General features: G+C 50.7%; 1 protein-coding gene across 2 annotated transcripts in view; it reads left to right on the top strand.

The window, feature by feature from the left end:
* Window positions 1-19,532, top strand: part of zbtb4 (zinc finger and BTB domain containing 4) — a 38,392-nt gene extending 18,860 nt beyond the window's left edge. For both annotated transcript variants that reach the window (XM_088628080.1, XM_088628079.1), the window contains one exon: window positions 9,490-19,532. In XM_088628080.1, the coding sequence (XP_088484206.1) occupies window positions 9,506-14,791 (5,286 nt within the window). In that variant the 5' untranslated portion in view covers window positions 9,490-9,505 and the 3' untranslated portion in view covers window positions 14,792-19,532. The remainder of the gene's footprint in view (window positions 1-9,489) is intronic.
* The last annotated feature ends 1,478 nt before the right edge of the window (window positions 19,533-21,010 follow it).

Below are 21,010 nucleotides of genomic sequence, written 5' to 3'. Positions count from 1 at the left end.
GACTCCACAGGGACTGTAAGAGTCTAGAGCCCTGTGACTGGGCTGTGTCAGTCTATTACAGTATACTCCATATAGAGTATACGTACATGGTCTCTGATATCTCCATCCATTACTGGCTGAGGACTATAGCACACTCCTTGTATTTAGTTAAAGGGCAAATGGAAAACTAAGCGGAAACAGCAAATGCAAGTCATTAAGAATAGACTGTGTAGGTTACGCCACTTTATGAAATTGCTGAGTGAAGCCGTGTGACATGAGCTGCCCCTTTAATTTGGCGCTGCTAAGGTGTTTTTTTCCTAGGGTTGTGCAGAGTTCATTCTTTAACTATCCTGTTTCTATTCTAAGTGCTGGTCTCCAGCTTAGACTGACTGTTAGAAATTAAAATGTGTTTTTCTTCCCCCAATTTCTTCACTTCAGACAATTGGCTCAATCACGTTGCTCTAAGACTCCACAGGGACCAAGGAGAGCCTGATCGAGACTGTTATGCAGTGGTTCCTCTAGACCAGATTGTTCTTCAGGATTTTCAGGAGCATACGGTCAGGCCAAACCACAGAGGCCTCCAGGAGACAATTAAAAGAAATGCGCACAGGATGGTTGAGAGCTTGAGATGAGCCAGCAGCTTTTTTTTTTTTAAAGACGTTAAGGATCACAGCAGCAAGGCTGGCGTGAAGCCTGGCTGATGTTCACAGGAATAAACCCCTGAGAATCCCAAGCACTTCCTCTGAGGTCTACAAACATTTTCTAGTTAGGAATGAGTGAATAGCCCTGTTGTTTCAAACAGAAAGAGAGTTTCTAATTAGATTCTGTCGAAATACCAAGGGCCCAACACCTTCTTTAGTGCTGCATTTCTGAAGTTGATGGCTCATGTTCGCCCTGACCGTGAGACAATACCGTGACCCTGACCTCTAGGTCAGTCCCGTCCCCCTGATCCTTAGACATGATTTGGGGTGCCATTCACCCAGCATTCTTGCTGAAAATGAAGGGAACATGTGAAGAACGCGATCAGTCAGGGTCCTTTTAGAAGGATTGGGGTGTCCTGTGATCTATTACCTGCTTACTGTGCTAGTTTTGCTCTGGCCTCTGGATGTGGATGAATCAGGATGTCTCCAGCTGTGATCCCGTACAGCCCCGATCCAGCAAAAACAATGATGGTGTTGAATATAGCAGATCATTTGCTAAATGAAATAGATGAGCAATCCTTTGGAACAAGAATGTGAATACTGTGAAGCCCTCAAAGACCAAAGTTCCCTTAATTGGACAGATTACTTGTTACTTGATCCATAACTTCAAAGAATTCCCAGTCTTTCGAAATGGGTGATTGAGTGGGGACCGTATAGGTCAGCCCCCCACAAAAGATGTTATGGATGTTAGGGAGAATTGCCCCCAGGCAGCTGTAGCAGTCTCTGTGCTGATTGCTATCGCATACTGGGTGTGGCGGCAGTGCAGTGTTAAGTGAGCTATTGGCAAGTCAGCTGTGCGTGTTTTTACTTTACAGCTGCAAGACACAGTAGGACAATTATTCCGATAGCTTACCTGGGTAGAAGAGCTCATAGGAATTTTGCGCTTCCCTTGTGGTTTTACCATAGTTTAGCTGCGGTTTCCTATGGCATGAACATGCCTTCAGTGTGCCCTGCTAGTAGCGGCAGCATGTGGAAACCACAGTGGAACTATGGTGGAACGAGGACAGCCATTCCCAGATCCCAAGGAGATCCTTGCAAAGGAACATGCCGGACTCCGGACTTCGGAGTCCTGCTGCCACCGGTTCGTCCTCTGCAATCCCGAGCCAGGGAGCATCAATCATGACGCACTTCATCTCTGTCGCTCCGCGTGCAAGATGTTCCACTGAGCCCGTCCCAGCCTGATTGCTTTTCCCATCAGGAAGACACCGAGCTGCGGCTGACGAGCGCCAGACGTTTGTTCGGGGACGGGCTGCAGTTCTGCCAGTTGCGCGAGTGGCAGGCGCTGCTCTGGGTTGGTCTTGTTTTCTCCGGCTGGGTCTGGCCGGGCGTCTGCTTTTATGCGCGCAGGCTCCCAGTTTTCCTGGCCCTGCCCACCATTTCCCCACTCCGGTTTTCCGGCTGCCCAGAATGGATGGGTGCATGGACATGGGAGAGATGAGGATCTGTGGGTGCCTTTCTCCATAATGGGCATGCACCAGGGCCGATCGGGATTGTCCTGCGGCCCAGTGCCCACAGAACACAGGACGGTGCACCTCTGCCTGCCTGTGTTGTGAGCTTGTCAGGCAGCGTTCAAATTCACTTCAGATCGAAGCTTTGCAAAGTAACCGACTGTTCAAATGATTAGCATTATTTTTCGCCAAGTGCTCTCTCCAAGTACAGGGTGCTTGGGAACTTGCCCGACAATTTGAAAGGAAACAAAAAAAAGATCTTCCTACACACTGCGGAGAATGAAATCGCTCTCCTATCCCTGTGGTCTCCTGCTCCTTGTAGCCTTCAGGAGCCGGGCGATTGCGCCCCGGGGAATCCTGCGCCGTTTGATTGACAGCTCACAGGGAGGGTTCGATCACACCTTCGTCAAAAACCTGGTTGCTCCTCCTAAGAAGGGGTGACTGCTGTTTCCCAGCCCAGCTGGAATCGAGGAGAGGGGGAGAGGGAGAGTTTGTGTGTGCCTGGGATGGGGGCCGGGGGGGGGGCGTAGGTAATGGATCGGACCCACAAGCACATGCCTTTGCCGGGACAATGGCTCTTTGATTAGGGAGGGCCGGAGTCAGAGGTGGAAGACTGGCAGTGGCAGGGGCCTATTCATCAAGACAGTGGGCGCGTCAGGGTAATTTCGGAAAGGGCTCACGGTGACGCCATGCGAGGCAATGGATCTTTTTTGCTCTCAGCGATCACAGTGCATGAATCATCTTCATCTGTGATTCGGTCTGCCTGCCACGAGGGTGGGGAGCCGCATGCATTTTAGGGATCTGGATTCACTGGCTAGCAGATGGTGGCTTTGACTGTTACTGTTGTGCCTTTGGGCAAAGGGACTGTACCCTGATTATGTCAGTCCAACCCTGCTGTATGAATGGGTATCAGCAGTGCTAGTGTGTGTCTGTTGGGTGGCGAGGGGGGACACAATTGTCCTCTGATAGAGCAGCCACACAGCCAGAGGGGGGGATCAGACACTTTCAGTCTGCTTGCTGCTACCAAATCCGGGACAAGTCCCAATTCTAGCCAGCCTAGTTGGCCTGCAACGGCCTTTAGCCCAGACTCTTTCTGTATGTACCCGTCAGCTTGTGTAATGGTTCAATCTTCCAACAAGTCCAGACACATCAACTGCAGAACCACAAGGGAGCTGATGTACAGGGCGGCCAGTCTTCAATCGCTTATTGCTGCCTAAACTGCCGACCTCTTGTGCTGGTCAAAGCCTGTCAACTAATAGTAGAACTTGGCTCCAGTGACCCTACTGTATATTCTTTTTGTTTGATTGATGACACCCCATTCTTTTCAAAGAAAACACCTGGGTAATCCTCAGCAACCGCGTCTGTGCTGTGTGTGTTTCTGCATTTGTGTGACTTGCTCAATTTAACACCCCCCCCACCCTTCCCTCTGAGTGAATATTTTGATTTGATTAAAACAAGCGGTGCGCAGTGACTGAATCATCTTTGCAGTGAAAAGAGAGGGGATCGGGTTTCTGGAGTGAATGTGCAGCTTGAAAATGGATTGAGCCGTGACTCTGGCGGTAGAAGAGGTGGTGGGGGTGGGGGGGCCCACGGTTTATTCTAATGACAGCTTAGAAGCCAGGCATGGTGGAAAGCAACAAACTCCGAAAACGTCTAAACAGCTTGCGGCTTATTTCGAAAATAAGTTTCCATTGCGATTTTGAACATTTGAGCCATTTTCCAGTCCCTTCATTATGAGGACATCTTTTCTTCTGCCTCTGCTCCAAGAAGAAACTGCTCTCCTTTTTCCATCTCCAAGCCGAAATTCCTGTTCCCAAGCTTGCTCTTGCCTGTGTTTGCTGCTGTAAAGCAGGAGGATGTGTGTGTGGATCAAGGGCCGGGGGTCCACCACCACACCACCACAGTTCCCAGCGTCTTTTAATTTACTGTGCTCTCTGAGCCCAGCCCAGCTTTGCCCATGATCTACACTTAACTGTGCTTTTACCGTAATCTCATTGTGTTTTACAACACTTTACTGTGCTTTTACCACAATCTCACTGCGCTACAATCTGCTACTGTTTTACTACATTGTACTGTGCTTTTACCATGACCCCACTCCAGTGATCCACTTACCGTTACTGTTCGATTACCATGATCTCACAGTGTTTCATTACCTGTACACTGTATTGTGCTTTCGCCATGATCTCGCTGCAATTTACTACACTTAACTGTGCTTTTACCGTGAAATCACTATGCTTCATTTTACTGTTTGGTTACCATGATCTCAATATTTTTTCTACACGTTACCGTGCTTTTACTATGATTTCACTGTGTTCTATTGCACTTTGCTCTGTGATTTTACCATACTTTGGTTAACTTTATTGTGCTTTAACCCTGATGCAGCGTTGTTTTACTGCACATTTTACGTAAGCATAGTACATGAGACGATCAGCAAATGGCACAGGTGACGCAAATACTTGACAATTGGGCTTTAAGAGTCTGATCATCAGCAGAGCTGAGCACATGAAGAGTTTTCTGCTGTGTTAAGATGACGTTTGAGGAAAACTACCAAAACTGGTAAAGCACCTTGTAATACGCTTGAAGTGACGCTTAAATCAGGGAAGTAGGTATACGCCTCAGGCAGCAGATTGTGGCTCACCAAATTGTCTTAGAATTTAAATCAAAGGATATTATGTTAAAATTGTATAATGCGCTAGTAAGGCCTCATTTAGAACACTGTGTGCAATTTTGGTCGCCACGTTATAGAAAAGATACTGCTGCTGGGACTCAGGCCAGAGTCAAGCAACCAGATACATCCCAGGCCTCAAGGAGGAATCCTACACTCGCAGACTGTAGGAACTGAACTGTTTGAGTCTTGAACGGAGAGAAAACCTTACCCAAGTATTCAAAATCCTCGATGGCACTGCCGAAGTCTGCCCTGCAGAATTCTTCTGCATGATAGGTGAAACACACACCAGGGGACACAAGTGGGGACTACATGCTTTTAACACAGAGAACGGGAGGGACTACTTTACACTAAGAGGGGTGGGAGTGTGGAACCCATCATGTTGTTGAAGCCGATACTTTGCTGCTTGCACGAAACACGTGGGTAAGATCCAAGGATACATTGATTACTGACTACCACACAGACCACAGAGACCGAATGGCCTTGTTTGGGATTGGAGTCTCAGCAGTAATTGAGTGTTTTGGCACTGTGTGCTCTTGGCCCAGCAGGCAACCAGAGACAGCGGCCTCAAAAAAATGACAAAAAAATATCAGAAAAGAGGACAACCAAACATTGGAATTCTTGAGGCGTTGCGCAAGCCTCCGGGAATCCCACGGGAGGGCTTGCCATCTTCCTTGTCGGCACGTCGACGGGCTGGTGCAGCGTTATCGGGTGTTCTGGGTGAGGGAGCGGGCGTCGGAGGGCTGCGGCTGCCCTGCTCGGCCTCCACCGCGGTGCCTGTGCGTCAGCGAGGGAGCGTGAGGGGGCGACAGCTGCTGTTTTTCCGCTGGCTGCCGGAGTCAGAGATTGCGGTGGCCGGGTTCTGCATGCGGGGGTGAGGTCGCGGATGGGTCGGGGCGTGTCCGTGTCTCCGTGTGCGGGAGAGCGTGCGTTTGGTGTGCACCAACACAACCGCGTTCGGAGGCTGCGTGTCAGCGTGTGCATTTGTCAAGGAAAACGGTTACCACAGTACGGTTGTCCTCTAATTCCGTAGTTTTTCCCCCTAGTGTTTCGCTGCTCAGGTGATATATGTGCTTTCCCTTAGTCATGTTGTAATTTGCCATATAGCTGGAGGCGCCTAACTGCACCTGCTTTTCCAACATTGGCATTCACCAGGAAAACCTTCACATGTGCAGCTATACTAGGCTCTCTGTGTGTTTGTGCTGGCCAGCAGGCTTGGTGTGAGATAATGCTTTTGGAAGCTGAGAACAAGTGTCAGAGTGTGTGTGAGTGTGTGTGTGCTGGTTTATCTACGCAGGCCTTCAGTCGGTGAGCCTATCCTGCAATAACAGGCCTGACCTAGTTTCGCCTTGTTCGGGGGCTCACACACTGGCTGTGGAATTTTACAGAGACCTGCTCGTGTTGCTGCTGCTGAAAAGGTGGCGGTGGTGGGGGGGGACAGAAGCCCGAGGAGAAGATTTATTTTGTGCACTTCGGGTTTCTCTCTGAGTCAGGCAGTGCTGGGGAGGCAGCAGGGGAAAGGAAGATGTGAGGGTGAGGTGTCTGCGGAGGGGAACATCCCTTCAACAGAACGCGCAGCCCGGCGACGTCAGACAGGAACAGAGAAACATCACACGCGCCCGCGGGCCTCAGAGCCTCTCGTTCTCTGCCTTAAAAGAAAAAAAGCATTGATTTTTTTTTATCAGCTTTGTTGCTGCGGAGACGGACACGGAAAACTTCTTCACTCGGATTCCAGGGAAAACAATCCCTGCTGACGTATTGAAGGCGGTTTTCAAAGGAACCTGGAAAGGGGACAGTTTACTTTGGCGGTGTTTCGCAGTTTCCTACTCGTGTTGTATCAGACCGGGATTGGGTATTTTTTCTTATTTGGTGTGCTTTTTTCTGTTGTTTCTTCAGCTTCATGGTTATCCACCATAACCACCGCTTGGAAGAAGCCGTGAAGAGACATCCGAGCGGTTCAGTCAGAAATACACCAATTTGAGCCCTCTAGTCCACATAGCCTGTTACATTCTGGGCTACTTCATTAGCCAACTTTTATCATGATTCAGCAAGAAGTGGGGTGTGGACAGCCAAACCTCCCCAGTTCTGGGTGGGCTTGAGTTATGCAAGGTACAATTGACTTGCCATGCAGCAGGAATTACAGGGCAGTACTGTTAGTGAAGGCTGTGATCTCTCCTCCAGTCAGTGCTCACTCTGCTGTGATCTCTCAGTGCTGTAGGTGAGAGCTGTATCTCCTCCAGTCAGTGCTCACTCTGCTGTGATCTCCCAGTGCTGTCAGTGAGAGCTGCGTCTCTCCTCCAGTCAGTGCTCACTCTGCTGTGATCTCTCAGTGCTGTCAGTGAGAGCTGCGTCTCTTCTCCAGTCAGTGCTCACTCTGCTGTGATCTCTCTGTGCTGTCAGTGAGAGCTGTGTCTCCTCCAGTCAGTGCTCACTCTGCTGTGATCCCTCAGTGCTGTCGGTGAGAGCTGTGTCTCTCCTCCAGTCAGTGCTCACTCTGCTGTGATCTCTCAGTGCTGTCGGTGAGAGCTGTGTCTCTCCTCCAGTCAGTGCTCACTCTGCTGTGATCTCTCAGTGCTGTCGGTGAGAGCTGCGTCTCTCCTCCAGTCAGTGCTCATTCTGCTGTGATCTCTCAGTGATGTCAGTGAGGGCTATATTACTCCTCCAGTATCCCCCCAGGTCATCATTATAATTGCCCATCATTTTTCATGCTGCTTTAAAAATGCTATAGATTTGTTTGTTGCACCAGTAAAAAAACTGTATCAGTCACCCTCCAAAATTTGCTTAACATCAAATTTAGGTCTGGGCCAGCTCCCTGGACTTGGCTGCTGGACATTGCACAGCAGCTACAAGCAAAACAACCTTTTTTCTGATCTTACTAAGCATCGGAGAAGCAAATGGCAGCACTTAACAAAAGCACTGGCATTGCTTTTAGTGTTTGCTTAACAGTGATTGTCAGGCTTGTGGTTGTTGGGACCATGCTGGTTTAAAACAAAAGTTAGGACGGTCAGATCAGTAGATTGACCTCTTCTTCTCTCAACTAGCTGCAGTCTGTCTATGGCAAGAACTATTTAGAACTGCATCAGACTACACGGACTCTGCAGGTGGAGAATAGTGAGATCACGCAGGAGAACGTGCATCATAGTGATACCTGTTAAGATTTGTGCAGATGTGCAAGAATCTGTGCTGCCAGAATGCATCTGGATACCTCTTAGCCATCCCTCTATTGGTCTTGACAGCCTGCTGCCCTTTGATCTGTACCACCCCCACACTTTCATGCCAGTGACTCCCAGAGATACCAATTACATCAGAAGTAGGAAAGCATACAGGCAGAGCTGGTAGTGCTATAGGAAGACAAAGGTGTCTGGTGTGGCAACAAAGATTTCATGACAGTCTTTTCTAATTAGCTACTATCAACCAGCCAGCTAAAAGGCATGAATGACCCCCTCTCTTTTGTATCCTTTTCTATGTCCTAAGGATCTTATGTCTGTAAGGTGGATGTCTTAGTACTGTTAATCTCAGTTTGGCAGCAATCCTGTAGAATTGCTTCTTTGAAAAGCTTGTAGGATTTTCTTTTCATTCCGCATCAGAGCAGTGTGCAGTGCTAATTTGTGTCCCCTTTATTGCACTTCCACGCTATAATCACCTTTGACAGGGCTTCTCAGGAACTGTTTCTGTAGGAACGTCTAGTTAGCATGGCAAGTAACAATCCGAACATTGTTGACAGCTGGGAGACTTGTAGAATAGTTTGCCCCTAGGCAAAACAATTTATCTTCCTTAAGAAACGACGTTGTATAACCTTTACTAGGGCAGCAGTTGATTCTAAATTCTGCTTAGGATTTATACTCTCAGGTTTTCTTTAAATCGCGTGTGCAGCCATGAAAAAGGATTCTGGAACTTAAACAGCAGCAACAGGAGCACATCACATAAGGAAATTATCTAAAAAGTCTCCCAATCAAATGCAATAAATGTTGGTTCTGCTTTCCAATGACTGACTGCAGTTTCTTGAAATGATTATTTTCTGGTGGGGAGCACCATTTTAATGCTACTAATTTTCAAGTGCTTACACTAAAGACAGATGGCTATGAAAGGTTATGTTTAAACTTTCCCTTTCCTGAAGACAGCACCTATTTTAAGATCCCTGGCTATGTATAGTTCCGGGATCTGCTTTAGTGAATGCTCGATTAAATCACCTTGCCTTTTTCACTTAGGTGAAGGAAATGGCTTCAAAAAGGATTTTGGACATGCCACTTGTTTGCTTTCTCATTGAACAGGAATGCTTAACACAGTAAATTTTGTTCCTGCTGCAAATCTAACTCCGACTTTCTCCTTACAAAACACATGGTTATTTTTTCGTCATCTCCAGTACTGCTTTCAATTTAAGTTAATGAGAGATAAGTAACCAGCTCAATTTCATGCTTTAGGTTTTACCTTACATGTTGTGGGGATGCTTAGAACAACAGGACCACACAGTTTATCACAGGGGCTATGGGAACCAATTTTTTATACCGATCTCTATATTCAGAACATTACTATCCTAATCTTGAGCAGATTGAGCTATAAAACATGGAGTAATTCCTCACTCACTGCCATTATTAGTGCAACAGGGATAGAAGTCAGCAGCAGAAGAAGCCATGCTGCAGGGAAAGTAGGCATGAGAAAAGATCGCCCCTAATCTGCTCTGTCTCTCCTGGTGCAGGTTTTGGCGCAACGTCATGGTGTCCAGGGCCGAGGTTTCGGACCCGAGCCACGCGGGCACCCTCCTCTCGCACCTGAACGAGCAGCGGTTGGACGGGGGCCTCTTCTGCGACGTCACTGTCATCGCTGGCGACGACGCCAAGTTCCGGGCCCACCAAAGCGTCTTGGCCGCCTGCAGCCCTTACTTCCGGGAGCTGCTCTCTTCGCCCCTGCCTCTCGGGGCTGCCGCTGTTGCCGCTGCCCCTGGAGCTACACAGCTGAGCGAGAGGGTAGTGGAGCTGCCTCACCTGAAGTCTGGCATCCTCTCGGACCTGCTGGATTACATCTACACCTCCAGAGTCTCCCTCCAGGGCTCCAGAGGCACCAAGCAGCTTTCCGAAGCCGGGAAGAGTCTAGGCATTCCTTTCTTGGCAAGCCTGGCTGGGGATCCCGGACGGGCCAAGAACAAGGCGGACAGTTCAGCCAGCTCACCGTCTCTCGACTTCCCTTGCAGCCTTCCAAGGCTTCCCAGAAACAGGGAGCAGCACACATCACCCTCCTTGCCTTCCGGTGTAAACCTGGAGGACTCCCAGTGGAAGATGGCAGCAGTGGACAAGCAGCGACATTTTGACTCCGGACGATCCCCATCTCCCATCGACCTCACGGCCCCAGCCAGGAAGGATCCCAAATCCTCTTCCGTGGTTCAGTTCCAAAGCCTTCCCCATGAACTTCCTCCACAGAGCACTTTACCTTTGCCAGCCTATCCAATGGATGCTGGGCCCACAGAGACTGGCGGTGGTGGGTCAGCACAGGACTCGGAAAACAACCATGCCGCTGAGAGCTTCCCAGTGACTATGGACTCTGAGTGTTCCACCACGGAAACGGCCAAAATCCTGTTCAACCTGAGTACAGTGGCTTTTAAGGGAAGGGGTCACAAACACGGCAGGGTGGCATCAAGCACGGATGATGCAGCACCAGTTAAGCAGAGAAGTGAGTCAAAGGACAGTGTGTCAGGATCTCTTTCCCCTCCTCCAGCTTCTAAAGGTTTCTTCTGTGGACTATGTCATCGCTCCTTCAGTTTATCCTCATCCCTCAGCGTCCACATGAGGCTGCACAGAGGAGGGAGGACGCTGAGCTGTCGCCACTGTGGGAAAGCCTTCATTCACAACAAGAGGTTGCAGTCCCATGAGGCACTTTGCGGGCAGCCTCGACAACAGGAGCAAACAGCCCTTGTGGCCCCAGCCAAGGAGGAAGACCAGGGGAACTGTGAGGATGAGGAGAAGGAGGAGGAGGAAGAGGTGGGGGAGAGAAGGGAGAAGGAAGAGGAACAGGAACCACAGGGTCGTTCAGCACCGGCCAGGATCCACAAGAAAGGGAGGGGCTTCCTGGGACGTCACCGAAGCTTCCAGAGGACAGACCTGCTGGCTGAGGAGGACCACTTTGTGAAAGTGGTGGATGGGCACATCATCTACTTCTGCACAGTCTGTGAGCGCTCCTACATGACCCTCTCCAGTCTCAAGCGCCACTCCAACGTCCACTCATGGCGTAGGAAGTACCCGTGCCGATACTGCGACAAGGTCTTTGCCCTGGCTGAGTATCGGACCAAACACGAGGTGTGGCACACAGGAGAAAGACGCTATCAGTGCATTTTCTGCTGGGAGACCTTTGTCACTTACTACAACCTGAAAACCCACCAGAAGTCCTTCCATGGCATCAACCCTGGACTCATAACTAGTGAGAAAACACCCAATGGGGGTTACAAGCAGAAGGTAAATGCTCTCAAACTCTACCGCCTGCTACCCATGAGGTCCCAGAAGAGACCTTACAAGACCTATAGCCAGTCACTCTCTGAAAACATCCTGCTTTCTTCCGATAACATACCCTCTGTTCCTCTGGCTTTACCTATGGATGGCGGGCTGCCTGCCCCTCTGGGCTCTGACCAGCTGCAGTCGTACATCAATGAAAAACACACTATGGGCCTGCAAGCAGATCCAGCAGGCTACTTGTTGGCACCACCTCTAGATCCTGGTGGGTTGGGAAGAGGGGAAACAACTCAACCCTCTGCTCCGACCTTGCCTGTACATGGGATAAACAGGGATGGAGAGGCTGAGGAAGACGAAACAAACCTTAGGGTGCCTGGCCATGCCAAAGGCTTCTGTGGTACAGAAACGTCTGCCTCTACTGTCATTGCATATGGTCACCCAAAGCCTTCGGTAATAGTGCATGGAACGTCTGTGTCATCTGTGATTATGCACAGCAATCAGGTTCCTTCGTCAAGCAGCAAAGCTTATTCTGGCAATCGGCGTTCCCTAGAAAATGAGCCTGCCAGTGAGCAACCATCCCCCAAAGTGGCCCGGCCCATCAAGAAGCAGGTCCTCAGGGAGTACATTCAGTCCCAAAAAAGAGCTTCCAAGTCAGAGAATAGCACAAAAGAAGAGGAAGGCAGACAACCATCCAGTGCAGATGAGGAGAAGAGGCCCCAGAAGACCTGCAAAGCCCATGGCAAGAGTGTGACCTATGTGGCCAAGCCTGCTTGTGTTGGGGGGTCCTCCGAGACCAAAGGTGGAGCCCCATTGTGCCAGATCACTGTGCGCATTGGAGAGGAAGCCATTGTGAAGAGGAGCATCTCAGAAACTGATCTGATGAGGGACAAGAGCCCTCCACCCTCCAAAACAAAAAAGGCTGACTCTCCCATAGAAGAGCCAATCCATCATCACCAACAACACCATCACCACCACCGCCACCGGAGTAAGGACAACAATGAGAAGATGCCCAAGCCATGCAAAGCCAGAGAGTACTATTTCCGAAGGGAGGTCCGAGAGGAAGAGAGCGACCAGGATGCAGAGGACAACCTATGGAGGCCTTACTACTCCTATAAGCCCAAGAGGAAGGCTATACATGTGCAGAAGGTAAAGAAATCTAGCTGGCAACGCAAGCTCCACTACAAGCGCTCCCTGCGCCTGACAAAGAGAGCTGAGAGGCTGGTGCAGCAGAGTGCACAGGATGAGGGCCATGAGAGACAGCCAGATGCCTCCTCAGCCCTGGAAGATGAACAGGGAGAGCCAGAGGAACAAGAAGAGCTCTGGTGCCAGATCTGCAACCAGTCCTTCCAGGACTACCTCTCTATGAAGAGGCACGAGCGGCATCACCAAGTGGGTAAAGCCTTCGAGTGCAGCACCTGCGGCCGGCACTTCTCCACGGTGAAAAAGCTGGACAAGCATGAGCTGACACACCTCATGGAGTTCGTCTGCTTGCTGTGCCAGGAGACATTCGTCTCCCGGAGTCTCTTAGAGGAGCATCAGGGCACACACCACACCAAAACAGAGAATACTTTGCCACAGGCAGAGGTGGGGGCTGAGCTGAGTGAACTGGAGAAAAGCAGCCTTCCTCGGGTTGGCAGGAGACCTTCTGTTCGTCACTCCTGCCCCTTCTGCTCAAAGGTCTGCAAGACAGCCGCTGCACTGGGAAGGCACATGAAACGTCACGGGTCAGATGCGAGTGATGTTGCCGAGACCGCCACGCCGATGGTGTCCGAAGCAACAGCCTCCGACCCGGAAGTGGATTCTGAAGCAAAACAAGATACAGACGAGTGCCCTCCTGTTATTAACTATTCAAAGTCACAGCAGCCGAGCAACACAGGCAGCTATGAACCTCGATATGACAGCTCACTCAAACTAGGGGTCGGGACTGACACAGCTCTGCCAACCCAGACAACGGAACTCTCATGTGGTGAGACACGGGAAGGCCAAGATAAAAATCTTGACATGGAAGCATCAGTCCCCAGCCCACACTGTAGCAAGACAGTTCAACCTGACCAGAGTCTGAAATCCAACAGATCTGATGCTCCCAGTGGCTGTGCTCAAAGTGTTCTGGTTCTGAACGGCAAGGACTCTCCAGAGTTGCATAAGCTGGACACGGCTGACTCGTACAAAACTGAGAGGAGCCCAGAGGCACAAACAAATGCTGCAGATCACGCCACATCTACAGAAGACTGTGGAGTAACTGCCTTGCCATGCCATCGTTACAATGGCCCATCTGAGGACCACCATACCAGTCTGAATGTCAGTTTGGGCTTGCTCCCCACTATCAGAACTCCAGGCAAATCAGCAGCAACCGCACCTGGTACCACACAAAGCAATGCTGGACAGGATTTATCAGATAAAAGCAAGTATGCTTACCAGAGCACTTTGATACGGGAAGCATCATCAGGCACAGACCAAGATGAATGTTCCCAGGACCTAAGGATGTTGCAGACTGGGGTCACTACCCCACCCAAGCTAGCTATGACATCACACAGTGGCGGAAACACTCCTGAGCCTAGAGACACGCCAAAGTGCCCAGAGCAAAAGGGGTCTACGACACAGGGGCTGGTGATGCTGCCTAAGGGAAAAGGAGACTCTCATCCAGCTGCAGAGCAGAGGGTGGCAGCCTTGCCGAGAGAAGCCACTCCTGTGCAGGAGCTAACGGCATCTTCCATGGAAAGGGAGGCTGCTGACAGCATGATTGTGTCACATGGCGGGAAAGAGGGGGCAGAGGCAAAGGGAATCGTAAAGATATCCAAAAAGGAGGAGATCCCAGCCTCTGTGGCTGTCGCTGTATCTCCTGAATTTCCTGTCATCCAAACCACTGCTAAAGCCAGCAGCAATGCTGTGCCCTCCCGTGAGCAGACGGCTCCCCTCGTCACTTCAGGCAACAGCGCCCAGAGGAGGCTCAAGTCTCCCACCAACCCCCCAGTGCAGGACCTCCTGAGGCCCCGCATGGGGCCCAGCCCAGCCACCCAGGCCATGGTACACGAAGGACAGGGCCTCATCATGTCTCGCTTGACGGGAGTGAGCGCCCCCCAAAGCGTGCTGGTCTCCCACAAATCAGAGGAGGAGCCTCCAGTTCCCCGGGACTTCCACCGGGAGGTGGCCTACCCAGTCCAGGAGTTTCCCTTACCTCTCATCGTACCAGGAGGCTGCCGCTCCAGCAAGAAGCAAGAAGACAACATCCTGGTTTCATACCCAGCCAGTGCCATTCAGTTTGGGCCCCTGGGAAAGATGTCCAATGGAGATTTGGGGAAACTGCCCTTTTACCCTGACCCCTATCAGCTCCTCTACGGGCCCCAGCTACTGGCCTACCCTTACAATCTGGCTGCCCTGCCCATGGCTCTCAATATGATGGCGCCCGGTGACAAGGGGGAGCCACTTCCCTTCCTGCCAACTCTCTTCAACTACGTCAATCCCTGCCCTGGTACTGTGCCACAGCACCACCTGGTGGCCAGCTCGAGCCAGTGCAGCAGCAGCAGTAGCAACAGCAGCAACCGAGAAGGCGCCAACCAGTAGAGATGCCCAGTAGCAAGGGGGTAAGGGATGGGAGGGGCTCCCCTGGGACTGCCTATACTGTACAGCGTGATTTTCCCCTCCCACCCACCTCTTATGTAAAGTAGCGATAAGACCAACCAATGGGAAGTTGTGGAGGCAAGGGTGCGAGGTTGTAGGGCTGGGGGTGCATCAGGAGAGTCTGTGCGGTACCCCCTCACCCCTCCTCCTCAATCCCTCCTCCCTTCAGCACTTAACCTCTCTGTCCTTTTTCTGTAGTAGTCTAGAGCTCAATAACTGTCCTCCAAGACTAAAAAAAAAAAACACAAAAACAAAAGCTAACAGGGTGTGTGTGTGCAAATTAGTTCAGTCTGCTTCCCTTTAGTGATTGCAAAAACGAAAAAAAAAAAATACACAAAAAAAAACAACTCCTTCCGTGGTGGGTTAGTCATCTTCGAGGATCATTCCCACAATGATCGTTCTCTCTCTCTGTGTACGTTAGGAGGTCCACGAGGCAACGCAGGGTGTGCGCGGTGCGAGATGCCACGCGCACACGGTCCATTCCACTAGAGGAGAGGTGTCTGCAGTGCCATTCCCCCAAAGCCGTTTGGTTTAGTGTGTAGCGCGCCGGTTGTTGGCGTGACGTCTGTAAAGCACTAGAGCACTAGAGGTAATACTACTGTTCTTTGCGTGGGCTGGGACAAGGCAGCTGGTCGACCTGCGCGGCCCAGGGGGGCAGAGCACCGGGCCGGCAGCGCCAGCGCAGTGTAGTCAGGTGCCGCCGCGGCCCGGGGTGGAAGGTACGACTCGGCACGGCCGAGGATACGGGCTTGGGCCCAGGAAACTGCAGCGGGGTCTGGAGCTGAGAGAGCAGTGCCAGTTCGCTCCCAGGTTACCAAGCTGCTTGTTCATCCTCCGTATTTAAAACACATAGTTTCAGTGGCCTTTCTCCAAAGTGTCTCCCAGACACACTCCATTTGCTTGGCTGTATGGGAGCCAAGGTGTCCCATTCCCAGAATCCCACTAGAAAGGGCACAGGGGTGCGGCCGGTTTTCTTCTGTAATGGAGCTTCCTACAGTTCTGTCAGCTGCAGCATTCTGATGCTTTGTGGCTGATTTTGTCATGTATCTATATTTTTTTTCCTTGTTGTCGTTTTTATTTTGAACCTTTTTGTCCCCTGACAGCTTTCTGGAAAGGGGTTTGAATACAGGCATATGAATGTAATATAGTCTTGAGTTTAATGAAGTACAGCAAAAGAATAGATTGATTCAGGTTTCTCACTTGAATAACCTGCGTAAAAATAAGAACATGTTCCACAGCTTCAAGTCTATAGGAAAACTTCAAGAAACTTGCATCAGGATTCACAAATCATTAGCGCACGTATCTCGTTCTCATTTGGATTACTGTCTTTTTCTCCCCACGTTCTCTCTTTTCAAAAAACCAAAAAACCAAACTGCCAGGTTTTAATTCCACAACAAAGAAAGGCAGAATGTGAGGAGGGGGGGCTCTACAACCCCCTGTCTCTAGAGGTTTGTGTTTGTGAAAAGTCACACAAAGCATGATGGGAATTGTCTTGTGTGCACAGCCTATTCTTTGGGGAAAATAGTCTTTGTCCAGAGATAGAGTCACACAGCTTAATGGGCTTGGCTTTTTAGGGGGTACTGGTGAGTGACCGCCAGGTACCCGCTAGTACAGGAGTTAGAGGGGCGACGTGTCCTTTCCTTGACATCCCTGTGAGCCTGTAGGCACACCAACAGGCCAGCACAGGAGCTGCTCCTCTTCCCTGTGTGGTGCCACACCAGCTGTGTGGTGCCACACCCTCCGACGTGACCGACAGGATGTGGGCCACACTGAGCAGTGGAAAGGGCGCCCCCTGGAGGGTGAGGAACTTGAGGTGTTCAAAGGTATCGAGGTCCCGGTCAAGGGAGCAGGTAGCTCGGCCCCGTCCATGATCAGAGACAGCCGTTATCTCAGAGATCTGCGGAGCGTAGGGAATTAGGAAGCAGAAAAGCTGTGGAAAATGTGTGTCTCAAAACCCCGTGATCTTTAAAATCACTGAGGGAATTATGGGTCGCAGCATGATCCAGGCTCACACTTACAACATCTTGGTCACAGACGTCAAGATGTCCTCCAAGTGAATGGCTTTTCTGGATAAGACACTTGGGAACCACATTCCCACCCCCAGTTCCAGTTCTTTGGCGAGAATATAAGTAGCTGAGCGGGCGACAACATCACTTCGTGAGCCGGGGTGATTGAGGGATAACGGGAAAGAATCAAAGCTTCATACTGATACGGGGAGGGGGCAGAAATTCACATCGGTGGCGTAAATTGGGGGGGGGGGTGTCTTCTCAGCCAAAAGTTATTTTTTCTGTTGACATCATGCCCAAATTCCAGAACCTTTTGATCTCTTGAAAGTTTCTTGGTGTTTTCTGTCGCTTTACATTTAAGGTGTAACGGACATATATTTGAAAAGCCTGCCTAGTTTGCTGCATTATTTTTAAAACAGCTGTAAAAAAAAAAAGAACTCTTCCACTGGCTTTTTCTGTCATTTCTCACTAAACGGTTTCACCCTTGCACTTTATACAGAGAGTCGAAAAGTGTCAGTTATTGCTCAGGATCTGGGCAGACTTTTGCCACTTGGGTTTTGCTTTTCGGGGCTACAGGGTTGAGCGTGTGGGCCACTGTGAGCCCTAACGATGCCCATCTCCAGAGGCTTGCCTGGTGGGAGGGAGGGCAAGGCTACCCACTCAGAGTGATGACCTGGTGCAGAATCTGCCCAGGAATGAGGGGGGCACAAGTTCCACTGGGGGCAGTTACTGCCTATATCCTGGGGTGCCAGGTCTGGTCTCAGTAAAGCAATGGGGAGCTGGGTGTCGAGGGAAGGGAAATTGAAACATTCTGCAAAACCGTTACAGCGCATAGTACTCGACTTCAGGATGCCGTAGGGAATGTAACGATTTGCAGGGTTTATATCCAGTAGATTGTTGCGATTAACGTTGTCATGAACGCGGGCGTCCCGAGAACACTACAGTAAATCTGGGGTGGATTTGACGTTTGCTTCCTTTTGAAATCACGGGAGCGCTGGTCACAACACAGTCTGAGGCAAACACCTCGCTGGTGTGGACCCCACGGGGCTAAAACTGCCCACCGGTTTCCAAAACCACAGCTCCAGCTGTGAACCCATTGCACTGGAGTTCGGAATTACACCGCCGCTGCATTTAAATTGTGTATTCTGCAGTAAAAAGCCCGGCAGTGAGACGATAGTCACCGCAGAGGGCCTGTAATTAAGTTGCGGCTGTACTTCCTTTCCCCAGGACTGGTAACATGCTGTAGCCCTGCTTTTGGCCACTCCAAACAGGCTGTTGTGCACAGACGTCCAGGAATTCCTTTGTTCTCAGATTCTGTTGGCTGAAAGAGATAGCTGCATCACCCTCTTGCATGCTAGCACCCAAGGAATGCTGATGTACTTAAACAGGGATGGGCTGCAGATCGATACAGCCAGGCTTGGTTTGGGTGCAAAGTCCCGAAGAGGGAAACATCGCAAACTCACGTTAACGAAAAACACAAGGGTCAAGCGATGAAGGGAGGAGGCACGTGGAGTGAGTGGGTGGGAAGGTTCTGCTGAGTTTTTCACCTTTTCGTCTCATGACCTCTCACCCCTGCGCCAGGAACCACATGGTTAGATCTTCTTCCGGGTCAGTCTGATGCAGCTGTCTCTTTGTCACCTCATCACCGGGCGTGTTCTCATGCTGCAGGGGTCTGTCGCAGGCTGCTGGCTGTGTGGCACCACTGGGGGGGCTGGAATGATTCCAGTGCTTGTAGATGGTAGGGTTTGATGGGCGTGTGACCAAAATTAGAATGGCTTACTTAACTCCGCATGTTCACCACTAGTCCGTCTCCCGCAGCTGCTTCTCAAAGCAGGGCTGGGCGTGTGGAGAACAGTTCTGCAGTGTCACGACACAGCAGCCCTCTGAGGACATGCAGCTGCGCAGATCTCCGAATGCCTTTTCGACTGTCGGGCTGCATGTACATGGTGGACCCTCAGCGTAACAATCTTGTGGCTCAAGTGTCCGTGTGAAGGGTTCGGAAAGGGGTGTGTGTGTGTGGGGGGGTGTGTGTCCAAAATGGCACACGTAGGTGGGAGGTCGCCAGCTCTGATGCATCAGTTTCTGTTTCTAGAGTCCTGATGAGCACTTGGTCAACAAGACTTTTGTTGAAAGAAACGACTTTAATGTCTTATTCTTCAAAGTTTCTTCCTGAAAGACAAAAAACACAACAGGGTTCAGCAAAAATGCAAGAACCATCATTTCCGCAGACACGTCAATGTGACATAACCAGCCCTCCACAGCTGGGGCTTTAATTTAGAGTCTCCTGTGAATTGGAACATTCTGATCTCTCACGTGGGTTTATTTATTATCCATGACTGTGCCAGTGGAACAGAAACCATGCCGCTTGCTTTTCAGAGTACAATGGCAGAGAACCCCCCACCCCTCACCCCCAGCTCCTCCAGTCAGATCCCTGTCTCCCGTCCCCAGTGTGTGCTCCCTCTGCCGCTGTGAGGGGTCTCCCGGGCAGCAGTGTGTCGAGAGAGCACAGGCTGGACCTGGTGCAGAATGGAGAGGAGTCCTTGAGTTAAAAACGCGCCTGTGTATATCGGTGAGGAAGGCTTGCAGTCACGCTCCCCTCTCTCCCCCACGTCTGTTGCGTTTTCTTTCTCCTGCTACAAGATTCTCCTCTCAAACAAAAATAAAGTATTATCCCGACATGTTCGCCTCGGTGTTTTTCTTCATTCCGACGAGCTGCCTCATCTCACCTTTCTCTGCCTGAGCTGTGTGAAACAGGCTGAGTGTAACCCAGCAGGAGGGACACACTCTGGGCATGAGGCTGGTCAGCGCCCAGCTGTGTGAAACAGGCTGAGTGTAACCCAGCAGGAGGGACACACTCTGGGCACGAGGCTGGTCAGCGCCCAGCTGTGTGAAACAGGCTGAGTTTAACCCAGCAGGAGGGACACACTCTGGGCACGAGGCTGGTCAGCGCCCAGCTGTGTGAAACAGGCTGAGTTTAACCCAGCAGGAGGGACACACTCTGGGCACGAGGCTGGTCAGCGCCCAGCTGTGTGAAACAGGCTGAGTTTAACCCAGCAGGAGGGACACACTCTGGGCACGAGGCTGGTCAGCGCCCAGCTGTGTGAAACAGGCTGAGTTTAACCCAGCAGGAGGGACACACTCTGGACACGAGGCTGGTCAGCGCCCAGCTGTGTGAAACAGGCTGAGTGTAACCCGGCAGGAGGGACACACTCTGGGCACGAGGCTGGTCAGCGCCCAGCTGTGTGAAACAGGCTGAGTTTAACCCAGCAGGAGGGACACACTCTGGACACAAGGCTGGTCGGCGCCCTGTCCCAGGCTGAGTTTAACCCAGCAGGGACACACCCCAGGTGAGTGAGTTTATTTTTCTGTTAAGTACGAATAGATGCAGGAAGAGAGGCCATTACTTTTTATTAATGTCTTTGTACAGCTGCTTGAGATGGCCCTGTGGCTGGGAAAATACACCATAGTGTCAGTGAGCAACACTTCTTTTGCATTTCTGTGCAGTACATATTCACACAATTTGCCTTGTCATGACTTCCCATAGTCTGCACCAGGCTTTGTTGTTCCTGTGTATCTCTTTGTGCTTTGTCATGCTTTTCCAATGATGTCTTTGGATCTTTACTACACTGCTGCCACAGCAGACATTTAAAAGACTCCTTCCTCCTTCAGCAGATTGCACAGACAAGCCACTCTGGAATCACATTTAAATCATAATTAATAATAATTGCTGACACTTATATAGCTCTTTTCTGGACACTCCACTCAAAGGGCTTTACAGGTAATGGGGACTCCCCTCCACCACCACCAGTGTGCAGCCACACCTGGATGATGCGCCAGCAGCCATAGTGCACCAGTACTCTCCCCACACACCAGCTCTCAGTGGGGAGGAAAACAGAGTGATGAAGCCAGTTCAGAGAGGGGGATTATTAAGAGGCCGTAATTGGTAAGGGCCAATAGGAAATTAGGCCAGGATGCCGGGGTTGAACCCCTACTCTTTTTGAGAAACACCCTGGGACTTTTAATGACTAAAGAGAGTCAGGACCTTGGTTTTACATCTCATCCAAAGGACAGCACCTTTTTTAGTGTCCTCATCACTATACTGGGGCATTAGGACCCACATAGGCCTCAGGGGGAGTGCCCCCTACTGGTCCCACTA

The sequence above is a fragment of the Lepisosteus platostomus genome, chromosome 4 (assembly GCF_059453375.1).
Source record: "Lepisosteus platostomus isolate fLepPlt1 chromosome 4, fLepPlt1.hap1, whole genome shotgun sequence".
Taxonomy (NCBI): Eukaryota; Metazoa; Chordata; class Actinopteri; order Semionotiformes; family Lepisosteidae; genus Lepisosteus; species Lepisosteus platostomus.
This window is presented reverse-complemented; position numbering and strand designations above follow the sequence as displayed.